Consider the following 17,798-nt stretch of genomic DNA (forward strand, 5'->3'; position numbering starts at 1 on the left):
CGGCCGCGGGGCTGGTTTTGCGGCGGTACCGGGAGGGGTGAGGGCGGTGAGGGTGGTGAGGGCGGCGGGTGCTGGAGCGACGGCGGCGGCCGCGGCCGGAGGAGCAATAGCAGCAGCCGTGGCGGCCACGGGGCGGGGCGCGGCGGTCGGCGACCGCGGCCGGGGCTGCAGGCGGCGGAGCGGCTGGGTAAGGCCGGGCCCGGGGCGGGCGGGGCCGCTTCCTCTCGGCCGGCTGCGGGGCCTTTGTGTGGGCCCGGGCGGGCGGGAGCAGCGGCAGAGGCCCCGCCCCGGCCGTGGGGACGCGCCGGTCGGGCCGGGCGCGCGGGGCGGGGCACGGCGGCGGGCTTCGGGACGGGCCCGGCAGCCTTGCCGCACCTGCCGGCTGGGACAAAGGCGAGCCGCGGTCTGGAAACTCCCCGCGTCCCGTTTTCCCGCCCCCGGCGGCTGGCCAAGCGCTCGTAGCGGGCAGCTTCAAAGCTGTCAACGTTTCCCTTAGTCCCGCGTACCAGTGACAGGTCGGGAAAGTCTTTCATTTCCCCCGCACCTCAGGGCCTTCTTTTTTTGTTTGTTTCTTGACGATTCGGACACGAATTCTTAGTAATTTTTTTTAAAAAACATTTTCCAGACGATTGTGTTCCGGATGACTGAGTATTTTTTATCAATGGGACGTGTATTTCTCGTAGAGGCCAAATATTTAAGGTTTTGATCTGCCGCACCGCAAAAAAACGAGGTTTTATAATTGTGTACATTTCTGGTTTTTAGTATTTTTCATCTCAACATTTTTTACTGAGAGAGAAGTGAGTTTTGTTAATATAGGGTAGATATTGATGGCTTGAAAGGGAAGGAAGATTGGCAAAAACGTAGAAGGAATCCTGAAAAACATGACAAAAACAGAGTATAGTGGATATAGAAATTATTACTACAGCTTTAGAAACGTATGTAGGAGTAAAGCATTTTTATTAACTTATTTCCAAACAAGCTAGGACTCCTCAAAAATGATTTTTAGGGTTTTTTTTTTCCATGTAGTAGTGCACTCTTTTCCCAAATATAATTCAGAAGCATATTGGATTCAGTACAAAAGAGTAGTATAATTTCTGCTTTATCACTTGTTAACAGATTAACCATGCTTTAAGATCCACAGTAAGAAGGAAGGTATCTTTTGAAGTATGTCAAATGAGTAACAACTATGTGTGTGGATAATTGGAGGGCTTTGACTACTTTCTTTGGCTTTGGGAGTGTACAATACTATCAGTATTAATATTCTACCCAAATTCCCAAGATTAGTAAATTGGTATATCTGTATGATAGACTACTATCAAATTCTCCAACATTATGTGAAAGAATGTTGACTCAGAAGAATCGTCCCTAAGTTAAAATACAGGCTGCAATATCATACATATGGTTTGTTCACACTTTTGTCAAGAAAAAAAAAAAAAAGGCAAACAGGGCATAGAATAAATACTGAAATCTATGAATGCTGTTAAGGATGGTTTTTCTTTGGAAAATAGGATTATAAGTGATTATATTTTTCCCCCTTTGAATCTTCAGTTTTCTAAGATCTTTGTTTTAAACGTGTATCATAGTGCTAATACAGGAGAGTACTGGAAATACAGGAGAGTACTAAAAGTTCATAAACTGTCAAAATATACCATTTGGCTGTACTGAATAAATATTTTCCCAGTTGCACATTGTAAAATTATTCATTACTATCCGTTTTAATTTATCATTGGTTGTTAGGCTTTTGGACATGTAACTGTAATCAGTGGCATTTTGAAACTTGTAATTGAGTTTCAGAATCTTTCTTTTCTCTTTATGGAAAAAGAATTTCTTAAGGGATGCTCACAGGCCTTTGAAACCACACAAACTTTTTTTTTTTAATGTTCCTCTTAAGTGCACTTTTAATACATTTATCAAACAGATAACTCGATCACCCAAACCATACTGTAAGTCAGGCTACAAAAATGGATAAAATGCTTTTCCTATGCCCAGGGGAGCATGCAATTCTAGAGTTAAAACTTAACATTTTTGTTGTTTTGAAGTTTCAAAGTGATTTCATCTACATTTTACTGTCACAGCATTCCAAGAGAGATATGTACACTTCACTGTTTTCATTTTAGAAATGAAGAAACAGATCTGAGAGGTTGTGACTCAAGCAACATCAAACAGATAACTAGAGATGGAAGACCTGAGTTCAGGTCCTGTTGCTCCTCCCACCCACCTGGCCACAATACCTTTCTTGCCAAACTTCCAAAATACATTTTAAAATATATTTTTTGGATAAGAAAATATTTGGAAATTATCTCTAAGTTGAATCTTTTTTCCCTTTATTAAAGTAAATTAATGATTCAAGGAGTTTTAGATACTGTATGGTCTAACTATACACCCCCCCCCCAGTGATCCACATTTTTTCTGTCATTTTTTAGTGGATTATTTATAAAAGCAATTTTGACCTCCTGCCAAATGGTTGAAGCCTTTTTTTTTTTTTTTTTAATCTTTCTGAGGTTGAATGTGGCATTTTTTTTTTCGATGCTGTTAGGACTTTTAGGGAAAAAAAAATGTCTTTCTTTGAATTTTTGTGATGGGGAGTTTTCCAGACTCTGCTCACATAAACCATTCTTGGTTTGTTCTAGCTTGTCAACCCTTGGTGTCACATGTGAGCCTTCCACATGTGTTCATTTTCCATTCCAGCTCTGTGATTGAACTCTGTTCTTATTCACTAGGGGGCACATTGGGGAGGCATGCTTCATTCCTGGAATTGACAGTCATTCCATGTGAGTAAAAGGGAACCTCAGTGAGACATCTTTAAGCATGTGAAAAACAGTTGGTTTTAAAATGAAAGAAGTGTCAGGTACCGCTAGTGCCTGAGCCTTTGTACCAGTTTGATTGGCACAAGAGAACTGATGTGCCTATTTTCTCCAGTTTTCTTATCTTTCTTTAGCAGTTCTGCTTGAATGTTTTCTATCTATTCGTACTCAGTTTTACTCCGTCTGACCCTTCTCTTTATTTCCCCTTTCTCTGCCTTGTTCTTCTCTTTCAGTTTTGAATATATTAACATTGAATCAGCACTTCTAAAGCCCTGCCTTCTCCAACTGGCTTCACTTGGCCTTCAGACATAATGAGGAGACTGGCTTTTCGAGGCGCTGGTTGTGCTCTGGTAAAGCTGGTAAATTACTGATAATCTACACCCTTTCCCTTTTCTGTCCTTCCTTGCCTTTTCCCTTCCACCTTTCTTAAATTTTGTTGTCCTTTACATAAAGATTCCCACCTGATGTTTATCACATTCACTTGTGTCCTCGTCGTAAATTGTTTACCAAAGCTTGGTCCTTAGTTTCTTCATTTTAATGAACTGAGTCCAGTTTACCAGCCTTTTATAAAACAAACAAAAATCAGTCACACTTGGCTGGCTTTTGACCTAAGCTTTTTGAAGCTTTCGCCGCTTGTAGCCAATTGCAAACTATACAGTGTATAACAAACCAAGTCCTAGAGAAAGGAACATAATCACGAACATCATCATGTTAGGCTCTGTTTTTAAATACCATGTGGACTGTAGTTCAGAGGAAGAGATAAGAGACTCCTCTTGTTTTTCAGTTGGTTACCAGAGTTTTTTATTTGTTGGTTGGTTTTGCTTCTGCTTTCTATTACCTGGAAACCCCCAGTTTTTCTCTACATACTACTGACAACTCATTCTCTCAGCTGCTAGTGTCTTAGTTTCCTGAAGTTGAATGTTGATAAGTGACACTGGGATCAGTGTTTCTTTTAGCTTTAGAGAAAGACCTTTGAAATCACAGCATACTATTCGACACTGTTGTTAAATTGTATAAGCATTGTAGGATTATCTGGGGTATACGCCCCTTTCCTCTAGCTGTAGCAGATCATTTCAGTGGTTGCAATTCTTGTGTTGTATAGTCAAATATATATGTTTGTAAATTTATGTTAAGATTAGTTACTTAGCAACCTTCCTAAAACTGAGAGCGAATATTCATGTTTCGGAAAGGCCGAGGAGAACCTAAAAGCTCACTTCTGAGGCGCTCTTCCAGATCATCTACTGAAATGTAAAGCTGTGAATTCACAGGGATAGAGTAACTCATATAACTGAAAAGAAGGTTGTCTGGATTGACAGAAAAATTTCAAAACGCGGTTTTACTACTTTAGCATAAGTATGGCAAGTCATGTTAAGTGTTTTCTGGCATATGTCTTATGGATCCTTCTTTAATGAATGGAGAAAAATCATTTTCAGTGTGTTAATTTTAGGGCACATCTAAAATACTAGGTTAGTCCTCTGTTCCCTCCCCTTTTGTACTACTCATTGCCTCAGACTCTCCTTCCTGTTCTTTTTCACATCTTGGTCTACCTGGAAGGTGAGCATAATTGTAAGAAACACTGGGGAAAATGGATGAGGCTGTTGACTCCAGAGGTGACCACCTTGGGGCCTCTGTCCCTGAGGCCTTCCTTGCTGCCTCAGGGGCTGAGGGATTAATACCTCCAACACACTGGTATACTACAACATGTGGGTTTCCAAACTCTGGTCTAGGGTAGATTTGGGACCAGAAGTGGCTGAGTCATTCAAAATTAGTAATATACAAATGAGTATACCTTTTTGAATTTGTCCCATCCAAGTTGAAAGTGTAGCATTTTCTAAGTGAAGGGGCTAAAGCAAGGTCCAGGACTTGTATTAAAAAAACGAAGTTAGCTAAGCTTTGCAACAGTGAGGATATCCTCCTAAGTGAACCAGAAGCCTGGTAGCTAGCAGGTGGCCAGCTGAGGGCTTGGTGGCAGAGTGTAAATTTAAATATAAGAACATGGCTAATTATTTCTTACAGAAGAAGTTGGATTCCATGGGTTCCAAGAGAAGAAGAGCTACCTCCCCTTCCAGTAGTGTCAGCGGGGACTTTGATGACGGGCACCATTCTGTGTCCACACCAGGCCCAAGCAGGAAAAGAAGGAGACTTTCCAATCTTCCGACTGTAGACCCTGTGAGTAACTTGGACACAGGTTTCTGCCTTCTGCACAAATTCCCTACTCTCCCTTTAATGATAAGCAGTTAAGATGCAAGGCCACTCAGCTTCTTTTTCCTCTGGCTTGATATTCTTAACCTTTCTTTTATGAAAAGTGTGTATTTAGCCAAAAGTCTTACAGTTTAACTCTATTATGAAATAATAAAGAATATCAGTATGTCACCTTATATGTTCACTCAGGTAACTGTGTGCTTGTCATATGCTGAGCACTGTTCTGGTAATTGAGATATAGCCATGTGTAAGACATGGTAATTTTTGACATGGTGCTTAGATTCCATTTTGGAGGAAGCAGAATGTAAACAGATGAACAAATAAATAATAAAGTACCCTCAGCTAATGATGAGTGCTAAGAAGAAGTTGGGATGATTTGGGCTATTTTGGCCCATACCTTCAGGAAAGGTTCTCTATGATCAGAAGGCATCAGCCCTATACAGTGCTGGGGAAGTGTTCCCAGGCAGAGGGCCTGGGTGAGGAAGGGTTTTGGTGTGTTGTGATTACAGAGAGATGGTTAAGAGGGAGAAGGAAACTGGCAAAGTCTTCCCAGCCAGAGTGTACCCTACGTGCTCTGTGGGCAATATTAGGAGTTTAGATTTTATTCTCTGAGTAGTAAGAAACCCCTACTTGGATAATTTTTAAGCAAGAGTGATGTAAACTAATTTAGTTTCAAAGGAAAGGAAAGTCACCAGTAGCATAAATCTGATGAAAAATTTAATCATTTAAATGATTTTAATAAGGAGAGATACTGTCAGCATATTTCAGACTTCCGTTCCCATATGGGAATGCGAATTTGGGGATTCATCCTTTTTCTAATCTACTAGCATTTTATGAGTTTTTGCGTTTATTTTTTTGTTTGTTTGTTTTTGTTTTTAAGATAACCCTAATGCCTACACTGGCTTTCTGTTCACTTTTCTGGTGATTTTTCTCTTTTTCATATGTGTAGATTGCTGTGTGCCATGAACTCTACAACACCATCCGAGACTATAAGGATGAGCAGGGCAGGCTCCTCTGTGAGCTCTTCATTAGGGCACCAAAGCGAAGGTAAGTGGAAGGGGTTTGATCCCGGGTCCATGTCGAAAATGGTAATTGAGTTTCCTTTGGAAGGAATGGCTTAAATGATACTGGGGTCCATATTTTAGTTTCAGTTGTCAAGATGTAGTGAAGCATATTTAAAAAAAATTTTTTTAATTAAAAAATTTTTCACTGTCAAAATCATACAACATAAAATTTAGTCTTAACCATTTTCAAGTGTACAGTTCAATAAGTGTTAAATATTGTTACATAGCAGACCTTCAGAACTTTTTCATATTGTAAAATTGAAACTCTGTGCCCATTAAATAACTCCCCATTTCCCCCTTCCCCACCTTCAGCCCCTAGCAGTCACCAGTGCACTTTCTGTTTCTGTGAATTGGACTACTTAGGTATCTCATATAAGTGGGATCATACGGTATTTATCTTTTTTGACAGACTTCTTTCACCTAACATAGTGTCCTCAAGATTTATCCATGTTGTACCACATGAGACAGAATTTCCCTCCTTTTTAAGACTGAACAATATTCCATTGTATGAGTATACCACATTTTGTTTATCTATTCATCCATTGATAAATACTTGCTTCCACCTTTTGGCTATTGTGAATTATGCTGCAGTGAACATGAGTGTGCAAATGCAAATACCTCTTCAAGATGCTGCTTTCAGTTCTTTTGGATGTTTACCGCGAAGTGGATTGTTGGATCTTACAGTAATTTTATTTTTAATATTTTGAGGAATCACCATATTGTTTTCTATATTCCCACCAACAGTGTATAGGAGTTCGAGTTTTCCACATCCCCACTACACTTGAAGTTTTGTAGTATTGAAATCAAAAAGCATGAGTTCTCCATGATGGTTAATTTTATGTGTCAATTTGACTAGGTTAAGGGATGTCCAGATAGCTTGTAAAACATTATGTCTGTGAGGATGTCTCGAAGAGATTGGCAACTGAATAGGTAGATTGAGTAAAGAAGAGGACCTTCACCAGTGGAGTTGGATATCATCCAGTTCCCTGAGGGCTTAAATAGAACAAGTGAATTTGTGTTCTCTTTTTGAGCTGAGACATCCATCTTCTCCTGTGCTTGGAGCTCTTGGTTCTTGGGCTTTCAAACTGAATTATATCACTGGCTTTCCTGGTCTCCAGCTGGCAGATCCTGGGACTTCTCAGCCTCCATAATCGCCAATTCCCATAATAATCCCTTTCCCTCTGTTTTTCTCTCTCTATATATATATCCTATTGGTCTGTTTCTCTGGAGAACCCTGACTAAAGTGATCTTCCAACGTTGTTCTTCAGGATGGGTTTTTTTTGTTTCTGCAAAAAATGCTATTGGAATTTTGACAGGTTTTTGCATTGACTCTGTGGATTGTTTCAGGTAATATTGGTGTCTTAACAATATTAAGTTTTCTAATCCATAAACATGGGGTGTATTTCCACTTAATTGTTTATTCTTTAATTTCCTACAGAAATACATTGTTTTCAGTGTTTAAGTCTTTCACCTCATTGGTTGGATTTATTCTTTAATCTTCTTGGATTGTTCACTGTTAGTATATAGAAATGCAACTGATTTTTGTGTATGTTGATTTTGTATCTTGCAATTTTGCTGAATTTGCTTATTCTACAAGTTTTTGTGTGTGACGTGTTTAGAGTATTCTGTGTAAGTTCTTATATCTGTGAACAGAGATGATTTTACCGCTTCCTTTCCAATTTAGATGAAATTCTTTCTTTTATTTCTTTTCGTTGCCTAATTGCTCTGGCTAGGACCTCTAGTACTATGTTGAAAAGAATTGGTGAGAGCAGACATCTTTGTCTTTTCACCATTTTTAGTATGATATTAGCTGTAGACTTTTCATATAAGGCCTTTATTTTGTTGAGAGAGTTTTCATTTATACCTAATTTGTTGAGAGTTTTTACCCTGAAAGGGTGTTGAATTTTGTCAGATGCTTTTTATGCATTAGTTGAGATGATCATGTGGTTATTTTCCTTCATTTTATTAATGTGATTCATTACTGTTACCAGTTTTCATAAATTGAACCATCCTTGCATTTGAGGAATAAATCCCACTTGGTCATAGTGTGTAATCCTTTTAATACGCTGCTGAATTCACTTTGTTGAGGATTTTTGTATCAGCGTTTGTAAGGGTTATTGGTCTGTAGCTTTCTTAGCATTGCTAGCTTCATGGTTCCCTCCTCCAATTTTTTGGAAAAGTTTGATAAGAATTATGTGAGTTCTTTAAATGTTTGGTGAATTCAACAGTAAAGCCAGGAGGTCCAAGGCTTTTCTATTCCAGGAGATTTTTTGATTGCTGATTCAATCTCCATGCTAGTTGCATATCTATTCGAATTTTCTGTTTCTTCCTGTTCCGTCTTTGTAGATTGTATATTTCTAGGAATTATCCATTTCTTCTATGGTAGCCAATTTATTGGCATACAGTTTTTATAGTAATCTCTTTCAATTCTTTTTATTTATGTGGCATTGGTTGTAATGTCATTGCTTTCATTTCTGACTTTGTGAGTCCTTTTTTCCTTAATAAATTAACTAGGGGGTTGTCAATTTTGTTGATCTTTAAAAAAAAAAAACAACTCCTAGCTTTATTGGTTTTTTCCCCCCTATTTTTCTGTTCTCTATTTTATTTAACTCTGCTTTATATATCGTTTCCTTCTGCTAGCTTTGGATTTAGTTTGTTTTTCTTTCTCTAGTTCCTTGAGAGTGGAACATACTTTTTAAAATTATTTAAAAGCCTTTAGGGTAGCAGTGAAGTTGAATTTATCATAGTTAAAAAGAAGCAGTTTTTCAAAATATGCAGAAAGGCCACAATTATTATTTTCACCTTGCTTTTGCTCTTTCCTCCCTAACTTTTGGGCTTGACTTCTGTGATCCAATGAAGCAAACAAATTACTGGTCCCAGTATGCACCTTGCACACACTTCCCTTTGAAGGCTATGTTACCCCTGACTAGGGCTTCTTTCCTCACTTGCTGTCAGAATAATATCACTATTCTTTTCAAACTCTGGCAGTTGAAGGTTTTGTTCTGAAAACACACATGAATGTGGTAGATAGAATAATGGCCCCCAAATAGATTTATGTTCTAATCCCTGGAATCCATGAATGTCTAGAATTACATGACATAGAGAAATTAAGTTTATTAGTCAGCTGACTTTCAATTGAAGAAATTATCCTGGATTATCCAGGTGGTCCCAATGTAATCACAGGGGTCTTTAGACAGGGAAGAGGGAAGCAGAAGAGTCCAGTCAGAGAGATTTGAAGATGTTGTAGTCCTGGCTTTGAAGATGGAAGAACAGGGCTCCAGGCCAAGGAATGCATGTGGCCTCTAGAAGCTGAACAAGGCAGGGAAGTGAATTCTTCTCTAGAACCTCCAGAAAGAATGTGAACATCTTGCCTTTTAGCTTAGTGAGACCCTTTTTGGACTTCCGTAAGATAACAAATTTCTGTTGTTTTAAGCCATTAAGTTTGTGATAATTTGTTATAGCAGCTATAGGAAACTAATACAATGAATTAACTAAAGATTTAGATCAATTCATGAAGGTTGATGCCACAGTGGGTAGCCAACAAGTTATAGGTTGAGTTGAAGGCAAACGTCTTACCTCAGAGAGCAGAGCCACCATTGCAAGGATGCAATGTCATCATCCAGAATTAGAGCTCTGTAAATTAGTATGCCAAAAAAGAAGGTTTTTGTTTGTTTTAAATGAGGTAACTGTCTCCACATTTCACTAGGTTTATCAGTAACAGTCTCTTAAGAGTTGTCGTTTAATTAACATAAGTTAGTAGAAGCTCATATTTGTTGCTTACTACATGCTAGACCCAGTACCAAGCACTTTCCAGGCCTTATGTGGTTTAAACCTGTGCAGTATTGTTATCACAGTTCATAGATGAGAACTTGTACAAGTTCTTAGAACTACTAAAGGGTAACCAGAATTCAGACTCAGTCTTTCTGATTGTGTAGCCTGTGCTCTTAACCAGTACGTTGTATAAGGAGCAACATCATATTAGAGTACACAGACACCTCATGGAAAAGGACTGCCCCTCTGCTCCTGCTTTCCACCAGCAGGCTAGTGCTGAGGGCTGGAGGGTGTGGGCCTTGGGTGCTGGAGCTCTGTTTTCTAGTCTCCATGACGCAGTACTGTAAGGGCACTGTTGCCTTCCCCCCGTTGCTGTGCATGAGTGCATCTCTGCCCCTCATGGGATGCGTGTTTTCTCAAGAGTTTGTGGGAAGTAGTGTTGCTCAGAGCTACACAATTGTGAATCTCTTTTTGAGATTTGTTTTCATTAGTATATTAGGCTGCTTGTACTAGGACATTCAGATTAACAATGGCTGAAACAGGAACGGTTGCTTTCTCTCATGTCAGAGTCTTACTCTGTGAGGTCTTCAGGGCCGAGATGTTGTCTCTTTTCTGCTGTGCGTTGGGTATCGCCCTTGTCTGCATGGTCTGAGATGGCTCACCACCACAACTATCATCCAGCCCACAGGAAAAATGACTTGGACATGGTACACTTCAGCTCTTGCGTTGGCTAGAACTTAGCTGCAACAAGGCTGGAAAATTTGGTCTTTAGTACCCAGGCAGCAGCTAGAATGCTGTCATCTTGGGAAGGAGGGAAAATAGGTTTGAGGGTAACCAGCAGGCTCTGCACATCAGGCAAAGTGTTTCTCACTTTTCTTGTTAAAACTCTTAGTTGTGCTTTGACTATTCTGTGGCCATATGATGGCAGGGTGCCCTCACCTATTGTTGAAAGAGAGAAGCTGTTAAGATGTGTACTGCACAGTCCTGTATGTGTATATGTATGCACAGAAGTCTGGAAGAATACTTTTAGTGCTTTTAACTCTAGATGAATAGGGACAATTTTTACATTTTTATGTTTTTTCTATATTAATTTAAGTGGAAAAAATTAATAAGAGCTATTTCATTTTCAAAGGAGGTGGGTACTTATTTTGACCATCTTATATAGAGGGACATGTTGGGATCCTGATCCCTTCTGTCTGTGTGGTAATTCTGAAAACGTTTGTGAGGAGCCCTCTGGCAGAGTTTCTGGGAGATAGTGTCCTTTGTAGATATGTATCCTCATTGGGTTCTCAATTGTCTGCAGATAACACCCCAAGCTTGAGAGACTGCTGAGGTCCAGCCTCAGCAAGGAGCAGTGTGGCCCATCAGGCCCAGGTGGAGAGAGCCATCTTGGATACCAAGTTAACAAAGCCCTAATGCTCACTGTGAGAGAGGCCGTTGGTGCCACGACGACATTCATATTAGGCCTAGATGGTCCTTTGGTGTTACTCAATGAGACCTTTATGTTCTTACACTTTCTCTGGACAGTAGATTGAGTACTCTTTTTATGCCCTCATACTTAATTTTATAGTTCACTAAAATTGTAAACAGTTGGTAAGTGTTTTAAAAACTCAGTTTGTTCTTCCTCTTGCTTTCCCTTCCTAGAGAATTCAATCCAAAGCCATTAGGTCAGGCTGAGGTAGGTAGGCAGCTGCAAAGGAGATAAGCAGTGGGGAAGGGCAGGGTTGTGAGGGGCATAGGCATTGTGGACAGTAGTAGTGTCAGCACAGGGTGTCAGAGTCTGGGCATGATAAAGAGGGGGTTTATACAGAAGGACTTCCTGGCACAAGGTATTGAGGCCTAAGTGGGGGAGGGAGGGTATTCATGTTGGGGGAGTGGTGGTGGCAGTGGTCTGTCATAGGAGGGGGAAGGAGGGCATCCGTTTGGGGTGGGGCCTAGCCTGAGGCTGTTGGGGAGGGGATGGCACAGGTCATAGCCTGAGTGAGATGAGGGGACCATTGTGGGGTAGAACAGCAGCAAAAGGAGATTGCTTACCCTCAGGACAGTCATTTAAGTAAATACATTGTGAATAAAGGGGCTCAGGCTTCTCATTATTGCAGAAAAGGAGTACAAATAGGGCAAGGAAACTAGAGTGAACCCTGAGGTGCTAAGTTAGAATTGGAAGTATTGGTATGAACTCATCGTTTCCAATATATGTAGATACAGAAATAAACGTCGATATAAATGGGAGCATATGTCTCTTCCATAGCTCTGTCCACTGAGACAGCTAGGAGCAGCAGCACCCAGTAGAAATAAACACAGCTGCTAGCACCTCAGTCTTGGTTTTTAAATATTATTTACCATTAAAAGGAACCAGAGTTCTTTGGGTAAATAGCTGATTTCAAGGGCAGGGAAAGTACACGATGAGTCTATAACACTTCATGGTGCCAGAAAATAAGCATGTGCTCAAAGGGTGATCGGAACATGTCAAAAGATCTTAGAAAATAGAAGCCATCTCAAAAGGATGCCCTCTACTGGCCAAACCTGGAGCAGTTTGAGCATCAAAATAATTATAATAATGGTTTTTAACCCACTGAGTAAAATAGGAATCCAGAAATCCACATTGATATAAATAAGTGAATAAGCTGATGAGGAATGGGATTTTACATAGTCTGGAGGTACCTTTCCATAAAGTTCAAGGAGAAAAAGAGTAACTTGGTTAGTTGAGAAGCTTGGCTGACCATAATCAAGTGACCAAAACCAACTTCATCCAAGTAATGGGACAAGTTGAAATCATGTGCCACCTGATAGGGCTCAGTGAGATGAATATAGCATCATTTCTGTCATAGTCCTGCCAAATAAGTTTAACCTGAATTTATTCATCAGGAAAACAGACAACCCCAGGTTGAGGGACACTCTGCAAAACAACTGGCATTAATTTTCAAAAGTATTAAGATCATGAAAGTCAAGGAAAGACTGAGGAATTATTTCAGATTGAAGGAACCTAAAGAAATATAACTAAATGTAATGTGATTCTCAACTTAATCCTTTTGCTATGAAGGACAGTTGTGGAACTGTTGGCTAAATATAAATGGGGTCTGAGGATTAGATGGTGGGACTGCATCAGAGTTAATTTTCTGATTTGGTGATTAAACTATGGTATTTTTTTTGTAGGAAAACACTAAACTCCTCTGGGGTAATAGGACATCCTGTCAGCAGCTCAATCTCAAATGGTTCAGAATAAATAGTCTTTGTTCTATTCTTGCAATTTTTATGTCAAAGTAAAAAGTTTTAAAAAATTAAATATATCATACCTACATGGCTGTCACAGGTCAGCCAGTGTCCCAAAAGAGATTAAAGCCTTAATGACCATGACATTCCTTTTTTCCTTTTTTGAATTTTTTTTTAAATGGAGGTACTGAGGATTGAACCCAGAACCTCTTGCGTGCTAAGCATGTGATCTGCCACTGAATTATACCCACCCCTCCCATGACATTCATTATATGTGATAACTTATCCTCTGACTCATCTAGTCTGAGGTTTATCTATCCCTAAGGGAGAATTAAGAAAAATGTCACTTAGGTAATTGTTCAGAAAGTTTACTTGTCTCATTGAACTCCATTTGAAAAAGTCGTAAAGAATAATAATAAACATCCATGAACCCAAAACCCAACTTAAGAAATTAGTATAACTACCTTTGAATAACTACCTTCACAATCCCTTCCCTCCAGGAGATAACTACTGTTCTGAACTTTGAGTTTATCATTCCTTGCTTTTTTTTTTTTTTAATAGGTTTGTCATGTTTGTTTGTATCTTATGCCTTTTTATCTTTGGTAGACTTGTGCCAAGGGCCTCATCTTTCTCCTTTGTTATTTTAGCACTTGATATTAAAGTAGCATATATACTAGGCAGTTAATAGTACTTGTCAGAGAAAGTTGTGTGATCACTAACTGAAGAAAAGACAGTTTATTTAAAAAAAAAAAGAGTTTATTTTTAAGTTTATAAGGAGCTTTGAAACATAATCTGTTTTCAACCACTATTGAATACCATGAAAGGTAAGTCATTTTCATTTGCGGAAGATGCCATTGACATGATTTTGGTACTGGTGCCCTAAATCTTAAATATTTAGCATATAAAAGACCACAGATCCTAATTTAGGTTTTATATCACTAATATGTGTTTTGAAAAGGGCATGCATATACATCTTGCTTTTGCTATCCCCTTTCATTTCTAATAATGAGAGCAGATCTAGTATGTTCTGTCATTTGGAATATTGGACATTACTACAGATAGTTTTGATACATAACTTTTTATAGGCTTTCAATTAATACCTTTTAAAAACCATTAAATTGTAACAGAAATCAACCAGACTATTATGAAGTGGTTTCTCAGCCCATTGACTTGATGAAAATCCAACAGAAACTAAAAATGGAAGAGTATGATGATGTTAATCTGCTGACTGCTGACTTCCAGCTGCTTTTTAACAATGCAAAAGCCTATTATAAGGTAAGAAAGCATCAAATTTAGAAGGTACCCAATATGTTAATTGTATGGCTTTTTAAAATTTATCAGTCTGGTAGGGAAGTAGTGGTTTCTCATTTGGAGTTTGAGTTTGCATTTCTTTTATTAGTAAAGAAACTGAAGACTGATAAGATTATGAACCATTCTTATTTCTTCTGTGTCTGCCCAAACCTTTTGCCCATGTCTCTTGGGTTTTTTTAATTTTCGTATTTATTTTTAGAGATTTTTTTTCTTCTAGATACTAATCCTTCTTTGGTTATGTGTGTTGCAAATATCTTCTCCCACTGTGTGGCTATGTTTTGACTCTCTATGGTGTCTTGATGAACAGAAGTTATTTTTATTTTAATATGGTCAGATTTATCAGTCTTTAACTTTGTGATTTATCCTCCTTTGTGTCTTGTTTCAGAAATCTCTCCTGCCCCCAAATTATAAAGATATTCTTCTCTTATTTTTTCTAGGTGTTTAATAGTTTTGTCTTATATATATAAGCTTTTAATGCAACTGGGATTGATATTTATATCTTCTGTGAGGTAGAAATCTGTTTTTTGTTCCACCAGTATAAGCAGCGCTTTGAAATGACCATCCTCCTCACATTTGTCTGCGGTGTTAGTGTTGGCATCGTTTGTTTCTATGTGCTCATGGTTCTCTTTCTGGTCTTTCATTCTGTTCCTTTTCTTCTGGCCAGTTTATCTAAAACTGGGCTATTCTACTTCTACCTTAATTGCTATGGCTTTGTAAATATTCTTGATCTGTTAAGGAAAGTGCCTGATTATTCTTGGTCCTCTCCTTATACATTCTTGGTCTTTCCTTATACATTTAAATATTAGTGTGTTAAGTCAACAAGCAGAAAAAAATTTGAATTTTTATTGGAATTGCACTGACTATATCATATTTTGGAGAATTGACAGAATTGTGATGTTGATTATTTCAATCTATGAATTTGGTATATCTTCATTAATTTGTCTTTTAAAATGTATCTTAACAAAGCTTTTTATTTTTTTGTCAAGATTCTGTAAAGTATGTTGTTAGATTTATTTATTTATTTATTTATTTTTTTTATGGAGGTACTGGGGATTGAACCCAGGACCTTGTGCATGCTGAGCATGCACTCTACCACTGAGCTAAACCCCACCCCTAATCCTGATTTATTATTAATACTATGTGTATATATTTTTTTCTTTCATTGAGATATAATTCACATACTCATTAAAAGTGTACAACTTAGGGGTGTTTAATATATTCAGAAAGTTATGCAACTATCACCACTATCGAACTCCAGAATTTTTTCATTACCCCAAAACGAAATCCATACCCATCAACAGGCATGCTTCATTTCTCCCTCTCCTAGCCTCTGGTGACCACTGATCTACTCTCTTTTTGTATGGATTTACCTGTTCAGGACATTGCATGTGAGTGGAATCATACACTATATGGCCTTTGATGACTAGCTTCTTTCATTGAGCATAATATCTTAAGGTTCATCCATGTTGTAACATGTATTAGTACTTCATTCCTTTTTATGACTGAATAATACTCCATTATATGGATATACCACATTTTGTTTATCTGCTTCCTAGTTGATGGACATTTGGGTTATTTCTGCTTGTAACTGTCATGAACAATGCTGCTCTAAATCTTGTGAATATAACAAGAGTGCTTTTCACTGGGTATAATACTCTGCATATGTCCATTAGACCTGGCTTGTTAATTATGTTCTAAAATCTTTTATATCCTGACTAATTTACCTGCATGCACTGTCTACTTACCAAAATATGTTTTAAAATCTCTAACTCTGATGATAGATTTGTCTGTTTCTCCTATTTAGCTCTAGTGATTTTTTTCTTGGTTTTTGAAACTATGCAAATAGAAGCATACAAGTTTAAAATTTTTACATTGTTTAGTAAATTGAATGTTTTTTGTGTTATGTAGTAGCTTTTTTTAAAATAGACTTTATTCTTTTAGAGCAATTTGTAGTAGCTTTTTTTATCGTTAGTGTCTTTTTGTTTGAAGTCTTTCTTATCTGATATTAATACATGTAGAGTTATATCATCTTTACTTTTGTGTTTACCTATTTTTTCCATTCTTTTATTTCCAACCTTTTCATATCTTTTTTACTGCTAATGTGTCTCTTGTCAACCAAATATAGATGAATTTCTATTAATCCAGTTGATCATCTTTACCTTTTAACTAGAGCATTTCATCTCTTTACAGTTTCAGTGATTACCATTTGGATGTATTATTGTTTAAATTTCTACTTTCTATTTATCTCATTTTGTAATTTATTTTGTTTTCTCTTTGCCTTCTTTTGGTTTTATTTTATTTTTAATTTATTCCCTCTATAATTTGGAAGTTATGTGATCTATTGATTATTAGTTCTTATCCAAGAAGTTTTAATATGCATAATTAATTTATCAAAGTAAGAAGTTGATTAGTATCTTAAACCTCCTTCATAACAATACAAAGACCTTAGAATAATTTAAATCTGATCTGTCTTTTTAGTTATGCTACTGATGTTTTGTAAAAGTATTATTGTGGCAAATTTTCAATCCCATAAAACAGTATTATTGTTTTATATGGTTAGTATTTTTACTCAGAAGTGCATTACTCCTTTATACTTTTATTCTTTTATTGCTGTTGTTTCATTCTGCTGTTGAGAAATCATCTGTCAGTATAACTGTAGTTCCTTCAAAGGTTATCTGTCTTTTCTTTAAAGCTGTCTTTAGTATTTTCTTTTTGTCTTTTATATGCTGCAGTTTCACTGTGAAATGTCTATATATGAATATCTTCTTCTTATAGAATTTGGGAGTTGTATATATTTTTAAACCTTTAGGTTGGTGTTTTTCATCAGCTCTAGAACGTTTTCAGCCATTATGTCTTTGTATACTGCCCCTGCCCTATTTTCTTACTTCTCTTTATAGAACTAATTGGATGTTCTATTAGAACTCTCTTAGGTTTCCATGTCTCTTAACCTTTCATTGTCCTCTTTTTTGTGTCTGTGTTTCATTTTAGGTAATTTCTTTAGTTCATTTTTCTTTGAACTCTGCTCTTAAACCAATCTGTTGAGTTTTTACATTTTAATATTTATGTTTTTTGTAACTTGGAAGTAGTTTCTTTTTTAGGGTTTTCCACACTTTGCTTGTATCATCAATCCTATTGTTTATTTCTTTTTTTTCAGTTGTTTTTTTTTTTTTAATAGAGGTACTGGGAATTGAACCCAGGACCTCATGCATGCTAGGCATGAGCTGTGCTACTGAGCTCTACCCTCCCTCAATCTTACTGTTTCTTTAGACATATTCAGCATACTTAATTTTTACTCTGTGTCAGATAACTCAATATCTAAAGTATTTGCATGTCATTTTTGCTAGCTTTCTCTTGTGATTCTTTTATTCTTATTTGTTTCATGATTTTTGACCATGAGCTTATATTTCTTGGAACTTTATCTGTAGAGATTCTTTGA

The 17,798-nt window shown here is 37.6% G+C and overlaps 1 protein-coding gene across 40 annotated transcripts in view; it reads left to right on the top strand.

The window, feature by feature from the left end:
* The first annotated feature begins 15 nt into the window (after positions 1–15).
* The window catches only part of PBRM1 (polybromo 1), a 100,718-nt gene continuing 82,935 nt past the window's right edge, over positions 16–17,798 (top strand). For 26 of the 40 annotated variants that reach the window (XM_031470492.2, XM_031470503.2, XM_031470504.2 and 23 more), the window contains exons 1-5: positions 73–187; positions 3,038–3,163; positions 4,821–4,973; positions 5,956–6,053; positions 14,179–14,326. In XM_031470492.2, coding sequence (XP_031326352.1) covers positions 3,116–3,163; positions 4,821–4,973; positions 5,956–6,053; positions 14,179–14,326 — 447 coding nt within the window. In that variant the 5' untranslated portion in view covers positions 73–187; positions 3,038–3,115. Of the gene's footprint in view, positions 188–1,690; positions 2,772–3,037; positions 3,164–4,820; positions 4,974–5,955; positions 6,054–14,178; positions 14,327–17,798 lie in introns of those variants that run through there. The other 14 variants (XM_031470494.2, XM_031470515.2, XM_064496456.1 and 11 more) reach the window with 7 other exon arrangements.

The sequence above is a fragment of the Camelus dromedarius genome, chromosome 17 (genome assembly GCF_036321535.1).
Source record: "Camelus dromedarius isolate mCamDro1 chromosome 17, mCamDro1.pat, whole genome shotgun sequence".
In the NCBI taxonomy this organism is placed as follows: Eukaryota; Metazoa; Chordata; class Mammalia; order Artiodactyla; family Camelidae; genus Camelus; species Camelus dromedarius.